Below are 23,966 nucleotides of genomic sequence, written 5' to 3'. Positions count from 1 at the left end.
TCTTTCTTTTTTATTGTCATCCACTTTATCTTTAACTGATCTTTCTTCTTCTTCTTCAGCTACATTTCCCTCTTCCTCAACTACATTTCCTTCTTCCTCAGCCACTTTGACATCTTCCTCAGCCACATTATCTTCTTCTTCGTCAATGGCCTCTACATATCGTGTCTCTGCCTCTTCACCCATGACTTTGTTCACCGCACCAAAAACAATGAAGTTAATTACTTGAACCTGACTAAAAACATGTTCCACATATACTTTAATCTCTTCGTGCTTCTTCCAACAATGATCATTTCGTGTTTGACAAATTCAGCAACCACACCTCTAATCCCTTGTCTCAAGTGATCTCAAGTAAATAATCTTAATTTAAACTTTGATTTTAAACGTTAAGAAAGGTAAGTTTCAATTTCAAAAAATCACTCTCACTGTTAATCACATCATAGAAAATTCATAACATTAGTGTTAGAGGATCAAATCCCCGAGTTTCTATAAAAAATAAAATGAAAATGAACGAAAATTTGAAAAATGACTAAAACCAAAATTACATAATAGTTGAGAGAGAAAAAATATATTTAACCCTAATTTTCATTTGTGACAGTAAAATCCACAAATTATTTGTAGAAGACTCAGTCCAGAAATATAATTATAACTGTTAAATTATGCAATTTAAAATACATTTCAAGGTTATATAATTCATAATGGGTTTTGGAAGTTAGAAATGTATTACATATTATGTGCTGATAGAAAGAAAATTACACCTCATCCGTTTCAGAGATGTATTCCAAACTGAAAAAATCAAGAAATATAACAACCAAATCGATTGAATCATCCGAAATATATTTCAATGTTATGCAATCAAAAATATATTTTCTGGTTCATAAGTGCATTTTTAATGACGTAATCTACAAATGAATGCATAAACAATTTTGACTTTAACCCTAGCTCAGATCAGAAATCACGGATTACATAAATAAGCCCTCTCCAACATGCTTTTCTGCAGTCCTCTCCAATCCATGCGTGAACTGTTTTGTTATTACATCCTATGTAACACTAGTAATGCTGCGTTTAGTCAAACACCATTAATAATTTATGAAACCCCAATATTTGTCAAAAAAACAAATTGCTGTTAGGCACCAAATATGAAACTGAGTTTTCTAAAGCCATTCAAAACCTTGTTCAAAAACATAAATAGCTAGCTTCACCAGAAAAACTGAAGCAAAAGGGACATACATAATAGTCGTTCAAAGGTTCTGTGCTTAGCATTAGGATATAGTGAGACCAATAATCATCTCCTGTCACCATGATGCCTCTTATGAGGATAATCATCAGCTTCAACATCTTGTCTTTTGTGTCCACGTTCCTCCCTTCTATGTCTGTAATCTCCATCCTCCCTTCTACGTTTGTAATCCTCATCAGCTTCAATATCTTGCCTTTTATTCCCTCGTTCTTCCTTTCTATGTTTGTAATCTTCATCTTTCCTTCCATTTTTGTAATCATCACTTGGACTTCTCTTTCTTCGCCCAGAATCAATCTTCACATCTTGCTTTCCACTGTCTTCAGGTCTCTTCCTATAACCACTGTCATTCCTTCTCTCCAAATGGCTAGAATCTGTGTTTCTCCTATCATCTTCATCTCTTCTTCTAGGGCCTCGCTCATCTTTACGCTTGTAGTTATCATCTTCATATCTTCTTCTAGAGTCTCGCTCATCTTTACGCTTGTAGCCATCATCCTCTTCTTTTCTGGATTCATGATCAACTTTCCACCTGTAATCATCATTTCCATGTCTACCCTTGTGCCTATCTCTTTCTTTCTTGTCAGCATTCGAATCCAAATCTCTTGCACCTCTGTCATATCGTGCTTTGTTTTCTCCATTTCCCCCATGCTCTCTGCTTCTATCACCGTACCTATCTCTTACCGTATCCCGTTCCCTACTACTTCTATGATCTTTAAAATTTTCTTCCCTAACTTTTTTCTCAACTGGGTCATCCCTGTCATGCTTTCGGTGTTTTACATCTTGCCTTGGACTTTCTGGGTTATCATCTCCATCAAAAACCATTTCATATCTGCATGCACCATGAAATTGTTCTCACATATGGATAGACAAAATCAGAGACAGTCAAAGAGTGACACATGCAACCAGAAGTACATACCTCGAATTATCTCCACCACGTTGGGTATTATCATCCTTTAAAATGTATTTTGTTTGTGGTTGTTTCATTGTAGCATCTCCAGTGCAGTCCTTGGCAATATGATCTGTAGAGCCACATTTGAAGCAACCACCACCTGCGGTAATAAATTATTATAATAAAAGTTACATAGGAAAAGGAGCAGCTGTTTACAACCAAACATTGGCATTCAGCACAATGCTGTAAAAACGAAACAAGTAATAAACAAATTCTTACAAATTGTGATATTGGTAAGAAACTTGGTTGGGAGTAGTGTTGTCAAACTCAAGGATTGTAAGGGGTTCGGAAAGACAATAAAAGATCGTAACTCAAGGATCATAACTGACCAGTAAGAGTCACGATTATAAAAAAAATTATATCCATAAACAAGTGTATTATTAAAAATAATAAAAATAACTCATAATAGTAATAACTATAATAATAATAATTATAACTATTATTATAATAATAAGTTTAAGTAGTAAACTTTAGTAAATAAGTTGTTAGAATATTTATATTATATTGTGTCTAGTATATATATGATAGTGCCTAGGTCTGCAATTAAGGTTATCCTATTTATAATGTGCTTTTGTATTAGAATTTTCTTACATATAAAAATGAGGGTAGGAGGGATTTCAAGCAAGAATTATTTTACAGTTTCAATCTAAGTTAAGTCGTGAATAAAAAGAACCAATGAGTGTGGATGTCAGCAGAACAACCACTCGAGCTGCGAGCAGAACCACTTGAGCTGCCAGCAGAACAACCAACGCAACTGCATCACTAAAAGGAAGCCTAAAAGAAACAGAGGTGGAGAGCAAAATAAAAAGTAGAGAAACAGAGGCTGAGCATAGCTCTCTGCGAATGCGGCGAGTGAATGCGAGGGCAGCTAGTGCCAGCGACTCCAAGAGCAGTGTGTGTGGTGAACGCAACCCTAGATGAAAAAGGTAACGGCGTTGGGCTTCTCATGGGTTGGGTCGACCATAGGACCAGAAGGATCGATGCGGCCCATGATCCCTCGATTCAGTGAGTATCCTTGCGTACTCACTCCCATCTGCACCACTTACTATCCACCTCCGCATCAACTCGCTTGATGCTCCAAACTGGCAGGATCGTGCGAGTTTTAGATCTTACTAGCAATTTTAACACTGATTGGGAGAACCACACCACAAAAGCTAAATGTTGTAGTTGGAAAGCCCAAGCTCTGATAAACCTCACAAGAATCTCATATGTTGTAGTTGGAAAGCCCAAGCTCTGATAAACCTCACAAGAATCTCATATTTCTAATCTGAGACTTACATCCATACCTAGCAATTGATCCTAACAGATATCATTATCCTTACCTTTACCCTTTTGATCTTTACGCCTGTATTGGGACCACAATTTTGCCACACTTTGACTAAAATCCACATGTATCCTTCGATCATCAATCAAAGCATTATCCATCTGCAATTCAGCGAGCAATCAAGAAGAAAAAAATTCAGAATACGAGTTTTCTTTTCAAACCACAGCAATTTTTTTTCTATATACTTATTTGAACTCAGAATTGCCAGAGAAAATAAGAACTCTTCAACCCACTGTCTAAACTCAAATAAAAATTGAAACGCAAGATCACATAGGAAATGTAACCAAGGATAGAAAGAATAAATAAATAAATAAATCTACAACAGTAATGTGCATGAAGCAAAACAGAGTAATTTACTACCAAGAAAAAGAAAGAAGAATCATTTGGTAAAAATATGCTTCAAAATTTTCAGCATACCTTAAAATATGCTTCCTGACATGACCTTATGTCCTCAAATTCTGTCCAAATGAGTACATATAAGATGTGGTTAATTGCATGAAAACAAAAAGAGACCATTCATTTTCCAACTATAGAGTAGGTGTTGTAATTAGAGAAAATATCTTTAGAATCTTCCTAATTAGAGAAAATGGATATATATTCTTTTATTTTATTTTGTTTTTCTAGTTTCCCTATTTCTTTTTTTAGGAGAATTAGATTATTACAAATAGAGGATATGAGAATGTATTTTTCATGATTGAGAATAATAAAATCAGTCCTATTTTCAACTTGGAGATTGTTGATAAGCCAAGAGACAAGAAGGCAGTAGGGTGTAGATGGATATTCACGGTGAAACATAAGGCAGATGGGACAATAGAAAGATATAAAGCTAGATTGGTGGCAAAAGGATATACCCAAACATATGGGATTGACTATAAGGAGACATTTGCCCCAGTGGCAAAAATGAATACAGTTCGAGTTATTCTCTCTTTGGCTGCCCATTTTGGATGGGACTTACACCAGCTAAATGTGAAGAATGTCTTTCTTCATGGAAATCTAGATGAGGAAGTGTACATGGAGATTCCCCCAGGTTTTGAAGTGAAAAATGAAAGAAACAAGGTATGCCTCCTGAAGAAAGCATTGTATGGTCTTAAGCAATCCCCTAGAGCATGGTTTGGAAGATTTACAAAAGCAATGGTTTCCTTGGGATACAGACAAAGCCAAGGAGATCATACTCTATTCATAAAGCCCAAGAGGATATGAATTTTCGAACAAATGGACAGCACACATGAGAGGAATGTTTAAGAAGACCAAGCAATGGAGCAAACCAAGCCTTGGATGTGTGACAAGGCAAGGAAAACATGGGAAACATGACCTTGGTGAGCCACTTTAGGATTGTTCTAGAATCCTTTTTTGAATTTTGAAAAGTGAAGCCAAATGTCCAAGAACTATGCCTATATAAAGCACTATGTAGCTTTGCTTCACAGTTTTGAATGAATTTGTTTTCTTTGTGAAATTTGTGAGTTGTTCTACTGAGGAAGTAATTTGCTTACTCTGTTTCATCTTGAAGGTTTTAGGAATTCAAGCGATGATTCCTTGTATATCATATTTTAAGCCTAACAGAAGTGCCATGTTCTTCACTTCTTACCTTTCTCCATCTTTTACTCTTCACTTTTCCCATTCTCAACACATGATGGTTAGCATGTTCTTATATTGTTACTATGTTCATGTGTTCTTATGTTTTTTGAATCCATGGCTTAAACTTATACATGAGTTTATATCGTGGAACATAAGAAAAAAGGAGATTGATTATGTTGGTTGCGATCTTACGATGAAATCAAACTAATTTATTAAGAAGTGAGTTTAAGCCTAACCACCTTATAAAGGGAGAATTTCCTTCCCTTAAACTTACATATTGTATATTGACCTTATCATTAATCGATGTGAGATCTCCAACGGCCTTCCATTGCCAATTAGATTTGATGGATTGTGATGATCCACTTATATGGAAGATCACCATTCTATTATTTTTGGAGGATTCAAAGTCAAGTATTGTGCTATGGAACAATTTTAAAAACATGTGAAACACTCCAACCAAATGCACCACACAAACAAAGTGTTGGACAAATCTATCAGATTTCATATGTACATGAGTGCTTGTCCTTGCATTCTTATATAAATACCACTAAACACAACAACGAAAAAGACCAGAAGGAAAAATTTACAAACACAAGGAAACTTTGATTTGGGAACAGAAAACTTATTTGTAGTACACATGTTAAGCATATCTTCCTTTTATTGCCTTTTGTTATTCCTAGTTGGAAATGCTACACTAAAGATATCCTGAATAAAAAAGGTGGTAGACACAAATCGACTCAAAGAATTACATAGGAAAGAACCAGGCAACTGGTGTAGAAATTGGAAAGAAAATGAGGAAGACTACTTTAACACAATTAAAAAGCACAAATTTTACACAAATGACAAAGTGTACATACTGACCTATGAAAGCGTAGCATAAACTGTCACCAGTTTTGTGATCACGGATGATTTCTGCCCTACAATTTAAAATATCAAGTAAGAACAATATATACAAAATGATATCAATATTAGTAAATGTCATGACAGGTAAACTGCCTAATATTAATACTCACGATGATACAGTTCCAAAGCGAGAAAATATAGTATTCAAGTCCTCATCCTAAAATTTAAAAGAAAAAATATTAATAGTCAAGTACTGATTTTGACCTCAGTATAAATTGGGGGATGGTAGGGGGAGGGGAGAAGAGAATATGATAACTACATACATAACACTACAGAAAGGGATTACTCACCTCAGTAACTGGGTTCAATTTACAGACAAACAATACATTTTCAGGAGGTTTAATCTCAGCATCAGGAATATCCCCAATCTAAAATAACAAAAAAAAGCAACTTTACAAGGGATCACATTCACAAATGAAGTACCAAACTATTTAGTATACTTACACTCTCAAGTACAACTGCCCTAGAATGTGCTTCCTTTGATCTGATAACCTCCTCAAGTTCTGCTGGATTTAATTGTTCATCCATGGGCACCCAATCATCTTCAAGTCGTACTTCATCATCAACCTAGTAAAATTTCATTAAGTCATGCCTTAGATGTTTGAACATGTATGCTATTGAATTTTTCATTATTATAATGCTTGAATTGATTTGTAATCACAAGAATCCAATCATCCATATGTAGTCAAACAGTTACAGCCAGAAACTCTTTTACACTGAATGCTGAACAAATATACCATCGCATAACAAGTAAAATCCAATATAATCATCAATCTATAGCTATAGAGTGACAGCTAGAGACAAATTAATAATCCATTCATCATGTAATCAATTCTTTATTAATTGTTATAACTTGAAAAAAGTGGGAAACAAATCTCATTCTTCATCTCACCTTATAATAGAAGAGGAAACAAGGTTGTCAAACTCAAGAGTTTACGTAAACTTGTGAGAGCCTACAGAGTTTACTTTGACATGAATCTTTTTTTTATATGAATAACATCCTAATTCATCCTTAGAATGATATAACATAAATTCAAATGTGAAGTGTCTATGTGTAATCCTCTAATGACATTATCATCTCCATCATCATCTTCATCCAACTCTTCCCATGATGAACGTTATGCATCCTCATTGGCATCAAAAGCTGTTATTGTTAGATATATTATTTTTATCTTTTATCTTTATTAGTTAGTTTGTTATTATTTCTTATTTGTATTTTGGACTTAGTCGATATTTGTTCTATTATAAATAGAGGACCCTATGTGTATATTGAACACAAGGGAGTTTTCACTATATTCAACTTGGCATCAGAGTGGGTCAACCCCGCTCTGGTTTCTGTCTCGCATTTGTCCGGTGTTGTTGTCTGCCACCGCCCGCTATCGGCCGTCTATCGCTGTCCGCCATCCTTCGGTCGTCCACCGTCGCCGGCCACCTTCGTCGGCCGTCCACCGCCGCTGCCGTTCGCCGTCGTCGATCGTCCACCACCGGCCATCATCACCACCGGCCATCTTCGAAGATGGCGTCTAGCAATACTCTTTATTCTTCGAAAGTCCATCCATTACCTCCAAAAAGCTAAATGGAAACAATTATCTATCATGGTCTGCTGCCGTTGAAATGTGGTTTCTTGGCCAAGGGCATTATGACCACCTTGAGCGAGATGGAAGCCATGTGCCTGGTGAAAAAGCTTATCAGTGGAAACAAGCAGATTTCCAGTTGTGTGCCCTATTATGGCAATCAGTGGAACCCAAACTTCTTATATCTGTGAGGGCTTTCAAAACTTGTCACTCCTTTTGGAAGAAAGCTCAAAGCATCTATTTCCACGATATTCAACGTCTCTATGACGCTACAAACAAGCTCAAAACTGATTTACCTCACTATTACAAGGCCAGATCTATCCTTTGTAGTTGGAGTGGTTAGTTAGTTCATGCACGCTCCTTGTGTTTTGACCATTGGAATGCTCTCATTCGCATTCTAAGGTATATGAAAAAGGCTACTCGGGCAAGGATTGTTATATGAAGATAAAGGAAGCATTCAGGTTTCTGGGTATTGTGATGCAGATTGGGCAGGTTCACCTATTGATAGACAGTCTACTACAAGATATTGTGTTTTTCTGGGAGGAAACATTATTTCATGGAAAAGTAAGAAACAAAATGTAGTAACTCGATGAACAGCTGAAGCCAAGTATAGGGCGATGGCATCACTCACATGTGAACTTATATGGGTGAAACAATTCATTGAAGAGCTTAACTTCTGTGACATCCATACTATGAAGATGTATTGTGATAATCAAGATGCTCTCCAAATTGCATCAAATCCAGTGTTTCACCAGAGAACTAAACATATAGAAATTGATTGTCATTTTGTTCGTGAAAAGTTGTTGACTAAAGAAATATGTACTGTGTTTGTTGGGTCAAAGAATCAACTCGCAGATGTGTTGACCAAGTCATTAAGAGGGGATTGAGTTTATTTGTTCAAAGCTTGGTACATACAATTTGTATGCTCCAGCTTGAGGGGAAGTGTTAGATATGTTATCTTTATCTTTTATCTTTATTAGTTAGTTTGTTATTATTTCTTATTTGTATTTTGGACTTAGTCCATATTTGTTCTATTATAAATAGAGGACTCTATGTGTATATTGAACACAAGGGAGTTTTCACTATATTCAACTGTTATCAAGATCAAGACCATCTAAAGCTGGATATGTTGTTGCTCCATCTAAGTGAACATTTTCATTATCATTTCAAATGAGCTAAATTACGCTTCCATCCCAAAGAACTACAAGTCAAGCTTAGAATTCAAATGGCAAATCTTTTCAACTCAGGAGTTCCATCCCCAAACATATCGCACCATTCCACAATTTTAATGCTTTCTTGCACTTACAATCTTTGAGCAATAATTACATTTCACTTTTCTACCATTACCATTAATATCTATCCCATCTTTCCATCAAATATCAGGCATGTTCCATGGGGCACTTTTACTTCTACTTCAGATATCAGAAAGTGCGCACTATGAGTGCAAAGAAAACAGGGACTGCGATGGAAACAATGAGCTAGGTGACAACGAACGAGGCGACGATGAGGGACAATGTCAACGGCAAACGCGAGGGTGAGACACAGTGAAGCGATGTGATGCAATTGCAAGAGAGGGGTTGTGCGACAAAAGAGTTCTAAGAACAAAGACGAAGCTTAATCTTGAACCCTAATCTGGTTAGTTTTCTTCAAAAATGGCCCTCCATACAAAGTTGTTTTGCATTTAAAACTTTTTCTCATCGAACTTGCCAAATCGAAACCAAACTAGCGAGTTCAACCGATTCCACATCCAACCCCACGATTCTACTCCAAAAACCGAGTTTGCTTCCGAGTTAACTAGGAAGTACTGAGTGAACACGTAAACTAGTCTGAGTTAATGAGTTAACTCGTGAGTTTGATAACCATGGGAGGAAGAGATATTCTCCAAAACCAAAAAAAATAAAGCACTTATATTAAAGAAATATATCAATGCAAAATAAGCTAATTAACTCTTCTATTCTGTTAGGGAAACAAAACACATTGAAAAACAATGAAAAAAACAGTAAAAAAACCTTGCTTAAGAAAAGCAACCACACCATACATAGCACAGAAGGATAAATGTCATTCCAAGTATTCTACTGATCATATAACCTCTAAAATCTTCATTTTTTAATTTTAATAAGGCAGTATTTCAATGAAGCATCACAAGGGGCAAAGATTCATGTTATCACGTATTGAATTGGCTTGAAATATGGCCTATACACTCCTCAAGGCTTAAGCAATCCTCCTCCATTATGTTAGCTTTGGGGATTTAGGCTTGGACCTTTTCCACTGTATGACAAAAATGTGCATTTGATATCTGCCCCGCCATTCTTTTAATAAAATAAAATTTCAGTTTAAGTATGAGCATTACTCAAACTTCCATCCCAAAAGGCTCTTCCGTGAGGGGCATGTCATAAATATAAATATATCCACACATCTTCACTTAAGAACTTAACCTTTTGTGATAGTTGGTTCATGACAAACCATGCACTATGCAGGCTTCTCGTAGGGCCACCTATAAATGTCAACTTGTAAACTTCACATTTCAATACTCTAGATTTAAGCATGGCGGGTGGGTATTTAGATGGCTCATGCAATCTTCCAGCCTTGAGTTAGGCCCAGTGCATTTCCAATAATTCAAAACAGAGATACCTCTTGTTGAAATATTTCTATAAGTGAATTAAAGCAAAATAAAGATACACATTAAAGTTGTCTGTCCCAAGTACCAAATGAATTTTCCCAATTTTAGGTTGAGAAAAATAAGGTGAATGAAATAGCTTCATTTTTTGAATCAATTGGACACATTTCCATGATAAATAGTTTTATATTATAAAGGGCAATTGCAATGCTAATAAATAACCAATAGCATAATCTTCTGCATTTTCAATTAATGCAATACAGTGTGGCAATAAATCATTACCTCATCTTTAGGTTTTCCTTCTGGAGAAGCTTCAGGAATGAACTCCGATAGTTCAGAAGGATCGTCGTAAGGATCCACTAGGATGTATGTGTGCTTGATTCTATTCAAGTAATTCAAGAAGATGAATACATTTTCTTCATCTCAAAATGACAAATAAGAAATATTTGTTTTCAATTCATATTTTTTAGTGGAGAAGAATGAGCATAAACCTTATATTTTTAAGTGGTCTTCCTTTGTCGTCCACATAAGCCTCATTTATTTTAGTTAAAATCTCAAATCCTTCAGCTACCTCACCAAAGACCTGTAACAATGAACAAATCGCAGAAAAAACAAAAGGGTAACTTCTATGGTATAAAGGTTAAATGTAAGTTATCCAACCTACAATTTGGTCCACTACAGCCACAACACTAAATTACCACACTACAGCAGCCCTGTAAAGAGCAAAGGGCCCTTGCACTGCTAAACTGTTATAGCAACACTATAGGGCTCTAGTAAACCCTCATTAAAATAAAACCTCCCAAATTCATCTTTGTAATGACAATGATACGATATAATGTGATAGGTTATAATGGGTAATGGATGCAGGACAGAGGAAACAGTTTAGGAATTAGTTGTTAGTTGGTTAGTTGGTTGGGGGGCCTTTATCAGAAGGCAGGGAGCTCTTGTGTCAAGACACTTTTGGATAATCTTGTAGACTGAGCTTTGGCTCTTTGTGAAGGGGAAACTGTTAGGTTCCTTCCTTTACTCAAGGACTGTAACAGGTGAACATCTTCTCACACACACTCAACAAAAAGAAACAATTGTATCAATATGAACTTTATTAATTCTGTAAAGTAAGAAACAGAATAACAAGCAAGTATTTCCCCAAGGAAGCCTCCCTTCCTCCGCTGGAAACGATCCAGTCTCTACCCAAAGGTAAGAAAATAAGCATGGAATGGAGAAGAAATATGCAACAAATGCAGCAAGAAATTAGGATTCTCATAAAGGGCTAAGCCAAGAAAAGAGAAACGAATATCAGTGAAGAGGAGAATGTTGTTACCATTACAATAGGGAGTAGAGTGTCAGAAGCTACTGTTTTGAGTGTTGATGGTTTAGAATAAATTAGAGGGCAAAATAGGAGAGAAGAAAATATATGTGAAAAGGAAGGCAATGACGAAAATTGTGATGGAGACATTGGTGTGGCTGCTGTTGATAAAGTTGCAGAAGTTGCTGCTACTGTAAGGGTGGATAACGTGACTGTTAAGAAGTGGACTTTAAACCTAACTCAATCCCGCAAAATCGGCTTGTAAGGTGCGGGTTGCACCCATTTATATTCTATAAATTGGCCTTATCTCTGGTCGATGTGGGACTTCCAACACACTCCCCTCACATTGAGGTACATACATCTCGAGCGTGAGACTAAACATGAATGGGTGGTCCGATAGTGGTCGGACAATAAATGGAACAACATGCCCAACAAACATCGCTAGGATAGGCTCTAACCATAACTCGGATACCATGTTAAGAAGTGGACTTTACGTCTAACTCAACCACACAAAACCAGCTTGTAAGGTAAGGTTTAACCCACTTATATACTATAAATTGGCCTTATCTCTAATCGATGTGGGACTTCCAACACAGTGACAAATGTTGGTAGCGAAAATACATCAGGTGAAGTCCATGATGGGAATGTTGTGACTCTTGCTTGTAAAGTTGCAAAAGGTGTTGTTTTTATTGGAGATAGAGTGGTAGCGTGTGGTGTGTATGTCACAATAGTGAAGGGGGAAGAATTGTTGAGGCCTAGGGTTAAAACAGTGGTGTCAGGGAGCAACCCAATTGAGTCTGTTTACAGAGCCACCAGAGAGGAAAGAAGAGAGGAACTTCTACAAGAGATCAAGAAAGCAAAGAAATACTCAAGTGGAGGAGAAAATTCAATCAATTGGGGGCAAAAAGGAGAAGAGAATGCCATTTACAATAAAGATGCTAGGAAGGGAGAGGGAAAAAACTAGTTTTTCCAGGGGAGAAAAGAGAAGAGTTGACCACTTATAAAGGGACTGACACCCAAGGTCAAACAACAGGTGCAGCAAATGCTTCTGAAGTTCAGAACACCAAATGATGAACAAAAGTACACCCAAACAGCAAAGAAAATGTAGTCCAAGAGTTCAAGACCTGGCATAAAAAATCCAAGAACCTTTCTTGGAAAAATCTGGTAACAACTCTACTAAAGATAGTTAAAGGGAACAGGAGAAGCATGCTATGTGAGAGTTGGGCAGTAGTAACACAGATTGGGAGTGCGGAAATTTTACATTAGAGTTTGCAAGTAGATGGAGGTAACCCCGTGTATCATTCAAATCTGGTTGGATCTTCATTTAATTATCCTAGAATTGGATTTAGTAATGATATGTGGTTGAAGATAGATTTTTGCTTTCAGCCACTCTAGTTATACCGTTAAATCTAGTTTTGTTGGAAATAAGGGAGTAACGGCTGCCGAAAGTGTTGTTGCTACAAGAGCCGATGAAGTCAAAGATGTGATTTTGAGGATTTCACAAAATTGGGCTAAAAGAATCCAGGAAGAGTGGCAGTCATTGGAGGAGGATCTCTCATATTGACCAGCACCCAAGCCTCTAAATTTAAAATTGCAAATAGTAGCCAGTGGGTTCCCTTCATATGATAACATGGTGCAGACCATCCTACTTCATCAAATACCATAAATAACACTGCACTCTTTCAGGAATTTCTCAGATGGTACGAGGACCTTCAGTACGATGGGTCTAGAGTCTCATCTCATGGTATTGGTACTGTTCATATTTTTCCGTCCATATCCATTGATAATGTACTTTATGTCCCTGGGTCTCCTTTTAACTTATTGTCCGTAAGTCGTCTAACTCGTTCCCTTAATTGTGTTATTTCATTTACCAAAGATTCTGTTTGGTTGCAGGACCGGAGTTCGAAACACATGATTGAGTCAGGATGTGACTCTCATGGCCTATATCATCTCATCCCTTCTCCACATGCTGGCGTAATTATGGAGTCACCATCCCTTCTTCATGCTCAGTTAGGTCATCCCAGTCTTGCCAAACTGCAGCAACTTGTTCCGAGTCTATCGAAATTATCAAGTTTGTCGTGTGAGTCTTTTCAGTTAGGTAAACATACTCGTAGTTCCTTTCCTCGTAGTGTTTCACAACGAGCGTCATCCCCCTTTTCACTGGTTCATTCTGATATTTGGGGACCTAGTCGTGTTAAGTCAACTTTAGGATTTCAGTATTTTGTTACCTTTATTGATGACTATTCCAGATGTACTTGGTTATTTCTCATGAAGAATCGTTCTGAGTTGTTTTCTATTTTCCAATCATTTTTCAATGAAATAAAAACTCAGTTTGGGGTTTCTATTCGCACTTTACGTAGTGATAATGGTCGTGAATACCTTTCTCAACCATTTAAACATTTTATGGCTTCTCATGGCATTCTTCACCAGACCTCATGTACCTATACCCCTCAACAAAATGGGGTGGCTGAGCGCAAGAATAGACACCTCATTGAAACAACTCATACACTTATAATCCATGGTCAAGTACCCTCGCGTTTTTGGGGTGATGCAGTTCTCACTGCATGTTATCTCATAAACCGCATGCCTTCTGCCCTAGATAACAAAATCCCTCACTCTATCTTATTTCCTCAAGACCCTTTACATTCATTACCTCTTAGAGTTTTTGGGTCTACATGTTTTGTTCATGATTTTAGTCCTGGCCTTGATAAGTTATCTCCTAGGTCTCACAAATGTGTCTTCTTAGGATTTCCGCAGTCACAAAAAGGCTATAAGTGGTTTTCCCCTTCCCTCAATCGTCATTTTATCTCTGCTGATGTCACTTTTGATGAATCTTCTTTTTACTTTACACATTTATCTTCTAGTTCTGTACCTCCACCTGCTACTGTTGATATTCCTATTTTCTGTGATCCTCCTGGTGATGCTCCACCCATTTTGTCTCCTCCTTCTTTAGACTCTCATTCACCACAAGATCGTCCTTCACCACCACCCCTTCAGGTTTATAGTCGCTGCAATTGTCTCCCTCATGACTCACTTCTAGTGTCGCCTCCTATGTCTCCTCCGGCTCCAGCAAATGAGTCTGACCATTGCCCTCCGTAAAGGTATATGCTCAACTCGTAACCTTTCCCCCCATTATATTGTTCTTAGTTACCACAGATTATCTCCATCTTTTTACACATGTCTCTCATCCATTTCTTCTGTGTCAATTCCCAAGTTTGTGGGTGATGCCTTAACTCATCCTGGCTGGCGTCAAGCCATGCTGGATGAATTAAGTGCTTTACAGAAAAGTGGAACTTGGGAGCTTGTCCAATTACCATCTGGAAAGTCTGTTGTTGGTTGCAGGTGGGTGTATGCTATCAAAGTTGGCCCTGATGGTACAATTGATCGTTTGAAGGCTCGACTGGTTGCCAAAGGCTACACGCAGATTTTTGGTTTGGATTATTGTGATGCTTTTTCTCCAGTGGCAAAAATGACCTCTGTTCGTCTATTCATTGCCATGGCCGCTCTTCGACAATGGCCTCTTTACCAACTTGATGTCAAAAATGCTTTCCTTAATGGTGATTTGCATGAAGAAATTTATATGGAGCAACTGCCCAGCTTTGTTGCTCAGGGGAGTCATCTGGATTGGTATGTCGTCTTCTCAAATCCCTATATGGTCTAAAACAGTCTCTTTGGGCCTGGTTTGGTAAATTCAGTTGTGTTGTTCAACAATTTGGTATGTCTCGCAATGAAGCGGATCATTCAGTGTTCTATCGCCACTCAAGTGTTGGATGTATCTACTTAATAGTGTATGTCGATGACATTGTTCTCACAGGAAGCGACTATCTTGGCATCTCTCAGATGAAACAGCACCTTTGTCACCATTTTCAAACCAAAGATCTTGGCAAACTCCGGTACTTTTTGGGTATTGAAGTAGCACAATCCAATGCTGGTATTGTCATATCTCAGAGGAAGTATGCGTTAGACATCTTGGAGGAAACAGGGTCAATGAACTGTAAATCTATGAGACACCTATGGACCCTAACATCAAACTCCTACCAAATCAGGGGAGCCTTCTCAGATCTTGAACGGTACAGAAGATTAGTTGGTAAATTAAACTATCTTACTATTACGCGTCCTGACATTTCCTTCGCAGTTAGTGTGGTGAGTCAATTTCTAAACTCTCCATGTGAAGACCATTAGGATGTAGTTGTTCGCATACTGAAGTATATTAAAGGATCACCTGGAAAAGGTTTGCTATCTGGTCCTAACAACGATACAAAAATCGTTTGCTATTCAGATGCTGATTGGGCTGGTTCCCTTTCTGATAGGAGGTCCACTTCTGTATATTTTGTCTATATTGGTGGCAACCTGATATCTTGGAAAAGTAAGAAGCAAAGTGTTGTGGCAAGGTCCAGCGCAGAAGCAGAATATAGAGCTATGGCATCTACTACTTGCGAGCTTGTGTGGCTTAAACAATTACTTAGTGAATTGAAATTTGGAGATGTCACTCACATCACACTTATATGTGATAATCAAGCTGCTCTTCATATTAGCTCTAACCCTGTCTTCCATGAGAGAACCAAGCACATTGAAGTTGATTGTCATTTTATTAGAGAAAAAATCATATCTGGAGATATCAAGACTGAGTTCGTTAACTCAAGCAACCAGTTGGCAGACATATTCACCAAGTCCTTACAAGGACCTAGAATTGACTATCTTTGTAACAAGCTTGGAACATATGATTTATATGCTCCAGCTTGAGGGGGAGTGTTAGATGTTAAGTTGTGTGTTTATGTTAATTGGGCTCAGCCCATTCTGTATTTAGGGTTTAACCCTTATCTTACATTATAAATAAACTACCCTATGTGTATGCTAAATACATAAGGGAGATTTCTCCTAATCTTCTCTACTATTTCATAAGCATCCATACCCGATGAAACAAGTAAAGCAAGGAGGCATGGAATACTTACTGTGTGCTTGCCATCAAGGTAGTCAAGGTCATCTCGTAGTGTGATATAGAACTGAAAACAGAAACAACAAAACAATAGTAATTTAAAAGTTATTTTACATATAACTATTCTTAAATAACAGGAAAGGAACCCTCAACCTGCTCCAACCATGTCGTACCTGTGAAGCATTTAAATTCTCCCCAGCACTTGCCATGGCAACCGTTCCAGTTTTCGAATGCTTAAGATCAATATGAATTTCATCACTGAAAAATCGAGCTTGATCGCCGTAAAGAAACCTTAAAAAGAGAAAGCCATTGCATAAACGAGAATGCAATGTCAGAAGCTTCACATTTTATATAAAAAAAAATCAGTGAATCTTAAACAGTAACTAAATGCACAAGCAGTTCCATTTACGTACTTATAAACAGAATCACCACCAGTTCCTGTGCCAGTTGGATCGCCAGTTTGAGCTGTAAAATCCTTTTGAACAGTGTGAAATAAACACCCATTATAGTACTTAATCCTGGTGCAACAATTCCAAACCCAGAGACATTATGATTTGTTGAATATAGTGAAAAACTATATTTGAATTAATCTCCCTTGTGTAAAATACACACATAGGGTTCTCTATTTATAATAAAAGAAATATGGGCTAAGCCCAAAATACAAATGAGAAATAATAACAAACTAACTAAAAGATAAAAGATATAATATATCTAACACTCCCCCTCAAGCTGGAGCATACAAATTGTATGAACTAAGCTTGAAATAGATGAACTCAGTGTTGAACTAGATGATTTGTCTTCAAGAGTGTGAGGCAAACATAGATGGACTAACAGCAGCTTGTGAAACTTCAACTTCAAAAGTGGATGAAGGAGAGCCGTGTGGACAATGATAAACTGCAAGGACTGATTCCCAATCAATGATGGATGAGTGACGGGATCAACAGTAGTAGCTGAAAGCTAAGAGCTACAAAACTGCAGGGACTACACTAAATCCTCATCAATGATGGATGGGTGACGGGATCAACAGTAGTAGCTGAAATCTACAAACTGCAGGGACTACACCCATATTTATGTGACTTGCAGTGTCTTGGAAACGTACTCCCCCTTAGTGTGAAGGTGGAAATGTGAAAGATCACAGTTGCTGAACCACTAAAACAAAACAAAATATTAAGCTACAATGCTGAAACAAAGACATCAAGATATGTTGGAGGTCCAAGATTCTTTGCTGGACAACTCCCAAGTGGTGATACTTAGCAGTGTATCACAAGAAGATCGGGCTAAACTCTAGCATCGAACAACGGCAAACAGTGCTAACTCTAGCACCAAACAGCAGCAAACAGTGCTAACTCTAGCACTGAACAGTGGCAAACAGGGCCAAACATCGGGCTAACTCTAGCACCGAAAAGTGGCAAACAGGGCCGAACAGCGGCAAACTAAACGGCGCCGGACAGCGGAAACGGCACCTGGACAGCGATCAATAGTGGCTGGACAGTGGTCAAACGGCGCGGACAGTGGTCAAACGGCGCGGACAGTGGTCAAACGGCGCGGACAGCGGGAAACGGCGCCTGGACAGCGGGAAACGGCGCGTGGACAGCGACAAACGGCGCGGGGACAGCGACAAACGGCGCGGGGACAGCGGCGATGGTCTGGTTGGCGAGACCGACTCCGATCATAAGTTGGGCAGCCATGGAGAGGGAGAAACCCTAAAAATTCAAAGTACTCCGATTTATGCAACGACCACAGATCCAGAAAGAGGGCGAAGAGGCGATCACGGCAGTGCTGATCGGCGGCGGAAATCTCCGGCGACGCGCCGGCACGCGCGGCGGCAGCAGCGGCAGCGGTGACTCTTGCGGCGGCGCGTGGAGGCGCGTGAGAGGTCCGTTCGCCGCGATCTTCATACCACGGTGGTCGCCCGGTCGAGACGATTCCGATGGTGTGGTCGCCGGTAGATTCTGGAACTCCGGCGGCGGCGGCGGCGGTGGCCGGAGGCGGCGACGGACTGGCCGGAAAGAAGCGGCGGCGACGGTGGAGAGATCTGACTGCACGGTGCTGACTGTGGCACAGATTTAAGAGAAAAAGAAAGAGAGAAGGGTTGCCCACTGAAATTTTAGGGGCTGCCGGCGGCCATGGCGGCCAGCCGCCGGCAGACAGCAGAGACACCAGAAGAAGATCAGAGAACCTGCTCTGATACCATGTTGAATATAGTGAAAAACTATATTTGAATTAATCTCCCTTGTGTAAAATACACACATAGGGTTCTCTATTTATAATAAAAGAAATATGGGCTAAGCCCAAAATACAAATGAGAAATAATAACAAACTAACTAAAAGATAAAAGATATAATATATCTAACATGATTTGACAAAAACCCATATATGAAAATATCACACCAGTACATAACATTTTCCAAAACAAAGTAATAACAATAAGGACTAATTTGGGCAAACAACTTAAATAAGGACTTATTCAATAAGTACTTAATATGCAAAGACTTGTTTGTACATAAGTTATACTTAATATGCAAAGACATGTTTGTACATAAGTTATTTTTTATAGTCAAATAGAAAACAGGGTTTGCTTGTTGACAAATAAATAGGCTGCTGTTTTCATAAGCTACCCTAAAGAACTTAGTTATAAGAAAAACAACTTAAGAGATCATAAGCTATTTTCATACACTCTCACAATCACTTACTTAAGTTCTTAAGTTATAAATAATTTCAAAAAATATGCAAATAAACTATTCCAAATGGAACCTAACTCCATCAAACAATTCATTTATGCAACTAGCACAACAATAGTACATTAAATAAAACAACACGTACATAGCATCACAAATTCATAGCAACAAAGAGCATGTGATTTCCATCAAGCACCCATATATGCAAATACCACACAGTGCATTAAAAAAGACCAAGTTTGGTGCTTTATATCTGAAGAACAAGGACCCAGAAAGGGTATTTGTTTCAGAAGAACCGAGAAATTTATCAAAATCAGTAGAGGGCCCAAAAACAAAATTGCAAAATTGTTACAATCCACAGTCCGTGGATGAGAAATTTCGAGAGCTTACTTGCAAAGCTTCAAGAAATTTTTGCAGGTCAAGGGGCATTTGTTGGTGTGCAAATCGACCACAAGGTCCCCTAAGCTCGTCACGATCAGCACCGACATTTTGGCGTTGTTCTCTAAGGCACAAACTATTCTTCTTTGTTATGCTTTCACTCAAAAACTTCTTTGTTCTTTGAAAATGATCAAGTTCGATTTCTGCTCAAGTCCAGAGTGAGATTGCAAAATGTTCAAATTTCACAGCAAAGAAAAATTATTCTGAGCAGATTTATTCGAACAATAAAAAATTTAAAAGAGACACTCAAAATGGGCAAGGGCTATTTCAATTTACCATTTTCACTATTTCAATTTTAAAATTTTAATAGTGGTAGTTAAGTACTGATAAATTTTAAAGGTTATTTTTAATATTACATTTTATATAATACTGAAAATATTTTTTAATATTATAATAGATAAACAATTTGTTTTAATATTAAGAATCTTGTCATTCATGTGTCTGCTATTATAAGATTTTAATATTATAAGATTTTTCAAAAACCTTGCTCACTTTCTTTTGTTTACCCAAACTAAGAAATTTATTTTTTTATTGTAAAGTTTTTTATTATATTTATATAAAAACATGTTTTTATATAAAAATAAAAAGGGAAGGAAAATGTATTTAATGAATTGAAATGTGTAAATTGAAAAGGCCTTATTTCAGGCCCGGTAGCACATCTGTTCCTGCATGCCAATCCAACATCTCTCAAACATTAAAAAAAAACCCTCATTATTAACAAGATTTTTTATAATCATCACTAAAAATTCTCGGCTAAAGTTTGTCTTTGTAATTGTATCACAAGACAATTCAGATGCAGAGATATTATATCCATGGCTATAGAACTAGCTTAAATTAATGCAACATGAATTGATCATTTTAGCTTCCTTTTAACTAAAAATCATGAAAATATGAAACCAGTGGTATTCATCCATATCACACTAGTAAACCAGCAGCACACAGCTATTTTTATTGAGAACTTGGACAAACACATTCTGCCAGAGAAGATTTTCTTAAGGCACGTAAACATGCCCCTCAAGACAAAGCAATTGCAAGAGAACTGAGACTGCTTGCTGAATATGATAAGGCTGTTTACCAAAAGCAGAAAGAGATATATAAAGGAACATTTGGACCAAGGTCTGATCCAGTTCCTAAGTCAAGAAACTGGCTCATACTTATTTGGCAGTGGTTGCTTTTAGTATTCAATGGATTTGTAGTTTACCTTTGAATGATGATTGGTGTAACTCTAGTTCATGGATATTTTAATCTACCATGCGATTCTTCTATTCTAATCTACTTCAAGATCAAGTCTTCACAAAGAACTTAGCAGTGTACAGTTATTAACCTATAGCCTGTTTTATTTAATTTTCCTAGCATTTCAATATAAAACTATTAAAACATTAAGTAGGATTACTCTGCAGCCCGTCCTTCTTGAACAGAGAAAATCTCAAGCATCCTCTTATGGCCATCACATTCTTTCCCAATTAATCAATATAAAGAGAATCACGAAGCTTTCATTAATCACAAAGATGATATTCACATAGCAAAGGAAAAATATTGATCTAAAAATGGTATTCCGCAGCCATCATCTCTTACCATTGACCAATAAATAGAAGTTTAAACAACATCTTTTCAAAAAGGGACCATAACATCAATCAGCAATAGTATTTGATGGCGTTTAGTCTCTATCACATCAACACCCCTCTCATATATTTACTCCTTTTCAATCTCCACTCTCTGCTACCCTTTTTTTGATCTTGACAATGCTAGACTAAGCAATGGTCTCCGATCAAGAAAAGAAGAGAGAATAGTGGCACCTTCCCAAGGTTTTAGTGGTTTCTCTAACACAAGATAAAGCACTAAGCCTAGGATCATGTTTATGGAGTTCAAACCTGTGGCCAGTACAATGTAAAATGGCAGCAAAAGAGGCAGCTACAGTTAGTGGAACTGTTAAGCCTTGTGTTTTCAAGAAAGACCTCAGTGGATTGAGATGAACTTGGGCAAGCAGTTCTGGGATAGAGGAACTAATATGGGAAAACTTCTACAAAATTGACTTATGAATAAACTAATCTTAGTTTATGAAGAAACTGATTTCTTCTCCTAGAAGTGTTTAAGGAAAATTTTGTCTAAACAAGTCCACAGCTGATGATTTGTCCATAAGTTCTTGAGTTCATTTCAATAAGCTATCCAATCTCTATGACCACTCATGAAAAATACCTTACAATTTATATAAAAATACTAATCATATTTCCTATTCTCGTTTCCCAAAAAAAGTATACATAACAGTTCACAATATAAATAGTTATCTAATTAGCACTTGATTAAGTTGTTCAAACCAAACGCACACCCTAAAACCATCATTTTGACTTTAACGGTTAAGAGGTAGACAATCAGAAACTTCTGACAAAGCGGCCTTAAAAACCAATGTTAAGATGTCACTTACTTGACAAAGATAAAATATAATTGTGAAGCCTGTGTTATGCGACAGCTGAAGAGTAAACCAAACCCTAGTGGACCTTCACCCCAGGCTGAAAATAAACAGGAGAAACATGATTATACTTACAAGTGTTCCTCTTTTCAATAAGTAAACATAAAAAAGTAAGAAAAGATGGCAAAAAGAAAGATAACCTTCCCATAGGTAGCATGACCGCAACCAATGCCTTTCTCCAAGTTTCAAAAAAATTTCGATATCTACATAAAAACAAATATACAATCACTAAGCTTGAGAACAAGGCAATGCTGAGTTGATACTGCAGTACCACCAAGCTACTAGACAAGTTGGGATTGCTTAATTTGTAACAGAAAATAAATAACAGAGACATAAAGAACTAATTTCTAGAAAAATCCCACAAAAATCCACAACAACAAAAATCCAATAATACAACGGTGGGAATCAAGACGAACCGCACCAAATCCACCAGCGCAGTGGTGGCACCACCGTGCAACGTATCGCGAGCAACTGTAGGAATCTCTGCGCAAACGAAATCCAGAATGAAAGAAAAGAGAAATGTACACCAGAAACAAAAATTCAATGTATTACCAATTAAACTTACCTTTGGTTGCTCACTGAAAGTTTAGCGTGAATCGCAAAGAAGAAAGAGGAAAGATGTTTTAGGGTTTATGTTAAAATTTTCGAATCAACGTAGAAGAGAAGAGGTTTCAGATTTATTTTGATCTGAATGCATCTGATTGAATATTTAGATTTTTCAGATTTTAAAATCTGTATTAAAACGGAAATCTGTCTTGGAAATATTATAAAATATGAATCTAAAATAAAAAGCAGATTTAAGTAAATGGATATTAAATGGACAGAGCAGATTAAAAATGGAGCAGTTTAGCCGAAACGGAATTTTTAATTAACTGGTTCCTATTTTTACCAATAGTAATTAATAATATAAACCAATAGTAATTAATAATATAAACCTATAGTAATTAATAATATAAACCTATATCATAGCTCACTTCTAACTTATTTTTGGAAAAGTTCATTTTTTAAGAAAGCCTGAGTTTTTTCAGTTTAGTATCATGTTTTAAAAGTGTATAAATTGGATCTCAAACTTATTAAAATTATATAAATCAAATCTCTTTCGTTATATTGTCAGGAAGAGAGTCGTGCACTTTTTCTTTTCTCTCATTTGTTTTTCGTGTTATGATCCAGCTTTTTCTCTCTTTCCTATATCTTTATGAAATTTTTTCTCTCTTTCCTATATCTTTATGAATTTTTTTCTCTCTTTTTTTTTCACTAAACCCATCATCCACTTAACAACAACAACCAAATTTGACATCGTTCCTGTCTAGCGCCATCAAAACTCGCCTTCAATAGCAATGACCCATCCCCTCTGCTTTTATCTCTAGCACTAGACATCGTGTTATTACATTGAATACTTGAATCTTTCTCCATTTCTTCAACCTTTCCTTGTCATCATCGTCGTCGTCATCATCATACTAGGTTAATTTAACTACTAGCTACCATAAAAATAATTAAAATTAAGATTTAGTCCTTCAAATTGCTACACTTTTAAATTGAAATTGAAATTGGATTTGTGTTCCTTCACAAACACAGACAGCATCTCTCTCATCCACATCCCAATTAATTGAGGTTACTACACTGTTTAACAAGATTTGTGCATCGAATGTTCCATGGATTCCGAACAAAAAAAAATACACTATGAGCATCTTCTATATCTGAGTCAAGATAAAAATGGACGATGACAATAACAAGAGGGAGAGGAACCGAAGATAGTGGAAATGTTCGGTGCACAAGGAAAAAAGAGGTTCAAATTCAATATTTCCACAGGACAGCTAGGATAATGTGAAAACGAGACATCAATCGATTCAATTCAACTGGTCTTCGGCGGTTCTTCTCAATGCCTCGTCTCTTCAAAAGCCACACTAGGATTGTAATATGAAAGTTAACCCTAGAGAGGAGTGCAAAGTCGTTGTTACTAGAAGTGAC

At 37.1% G+C, this 23,966-nt stretch overlaps 1 protein-coding gene across 3 annotated transcripts; it reads right to left on the bottom strand.

Moving 5' to 3' along the window:
* Window positions 1-910: 910 nt before the first annotated feature.
* LOC124823100 (peptidyl-prolyl cis-trans isomerase CYP59-like) lies at window positions 911-22,723 on the bottom strand. 3 transcript variants are annotated; one of them, XM_088093973.1, is made up of 18 exons: window positions 22,564-22,723; window positions 22,415-22,481; window positions 22,139-22,201; window positions 21,954-22,038; window positions 19,484-19,674; window positions 16,829-16,933; window positions 16,589-16,706; window positions 16,432-16,482; window positions 10,665-10,756; window positions 10,456-10,555; window positions 6,427-6,549; window positions 6,273-6,350; window positions 6,093-6,139; window positions 5,941-5,996; window positions 3,922-3,962; window positions 3,503-3,605; window positions 2,148-2,280; window positions 911-2,060 (listed from the first exon to the last, which is right to left on the bottom strand). In XM_088093973.1, exons 5-18 carry the CDS (start codon window positions 19,579-19,581, stop codon window positions 1,283-1,285), a joined length of 1,923 nt encoding a protein of 640 aa, XP_087950099.1. In that variant the 5' UTR covers window positions 19,582-19,674; window positions 21,954-22,038; window positions 22,139-22,201; window positions 22,415-22,481; window positions 22,564-22,723; the 3' UTR covers window positions 911-1,282. The 3 variants fall into 3 exon arrangements, with proteins under 3 accessions (XP_087950099.1, XP_087950097.1, XP_087950098.1); XM_088093971.1 differs by lacking the exons at window positions 16,432-16,482; window positions 16,589-16,706; window positions 16,829-16,933 and having other exon boundaries at window positions 944-2,060; window positions 22,564-22,721; XM_088093972.1 differs by lacking the exons at window positions 16,432-16,482; window positions 16,589-16,706; window positions 16,829-16,933 and having other exon boundaries at window positions 944-2,060; window positions 22,420-22,481; window positions 22,564-22,721.
* Between the last annotated feature and the right edge of the window lie 1,243 nt (window positions 22,724-23,966).

The sequence above is a fragment of the Vigna umbellata genome, chromosome 7 (assembly GCF_029865625.1).
Source record: "Vigna umbellata cultivar VRB3 chromosome 7, Vumbellata_1.0, whole genome shotgun sequence".
Lineage (NCBI taxonomy): Eukaryota > Viridiplantae > Streptophyta > Magnoliopsida > Fabales > Fabaceae > Vigna > Vigna umbellata.
The sequence above is the reverse complement of the archived record's forward strand: the minus strand, read 5'-3'. Positions and strand labels throughout refer to the sequence as shown.

Bases quoted from the DNA above. Each gene is read 5' to 3' on its own strand.
- LOC124823100 (XM_088093973.1), bottom strand. From the start codon at position 19,581: ATGTCGGTGCTGATCGTGACGAGCTTAGGGGACCTTGTGGTCGATTTG. The intron at 16,934-19,483 runs GTAAGCTCTCGA...TTGTTGCACCAG, and splicing joins AATTTCTTGAAGCTTTGCAA to GATTAAGTACTATAATGGGT. The intron at 2,061-2,147 runs GTATGTACTTCT...TGGTGCATGCAG, and splicing joins CGTGGTGGAGATAATTCGAG to ATATGAAATGGTTTTTGATG.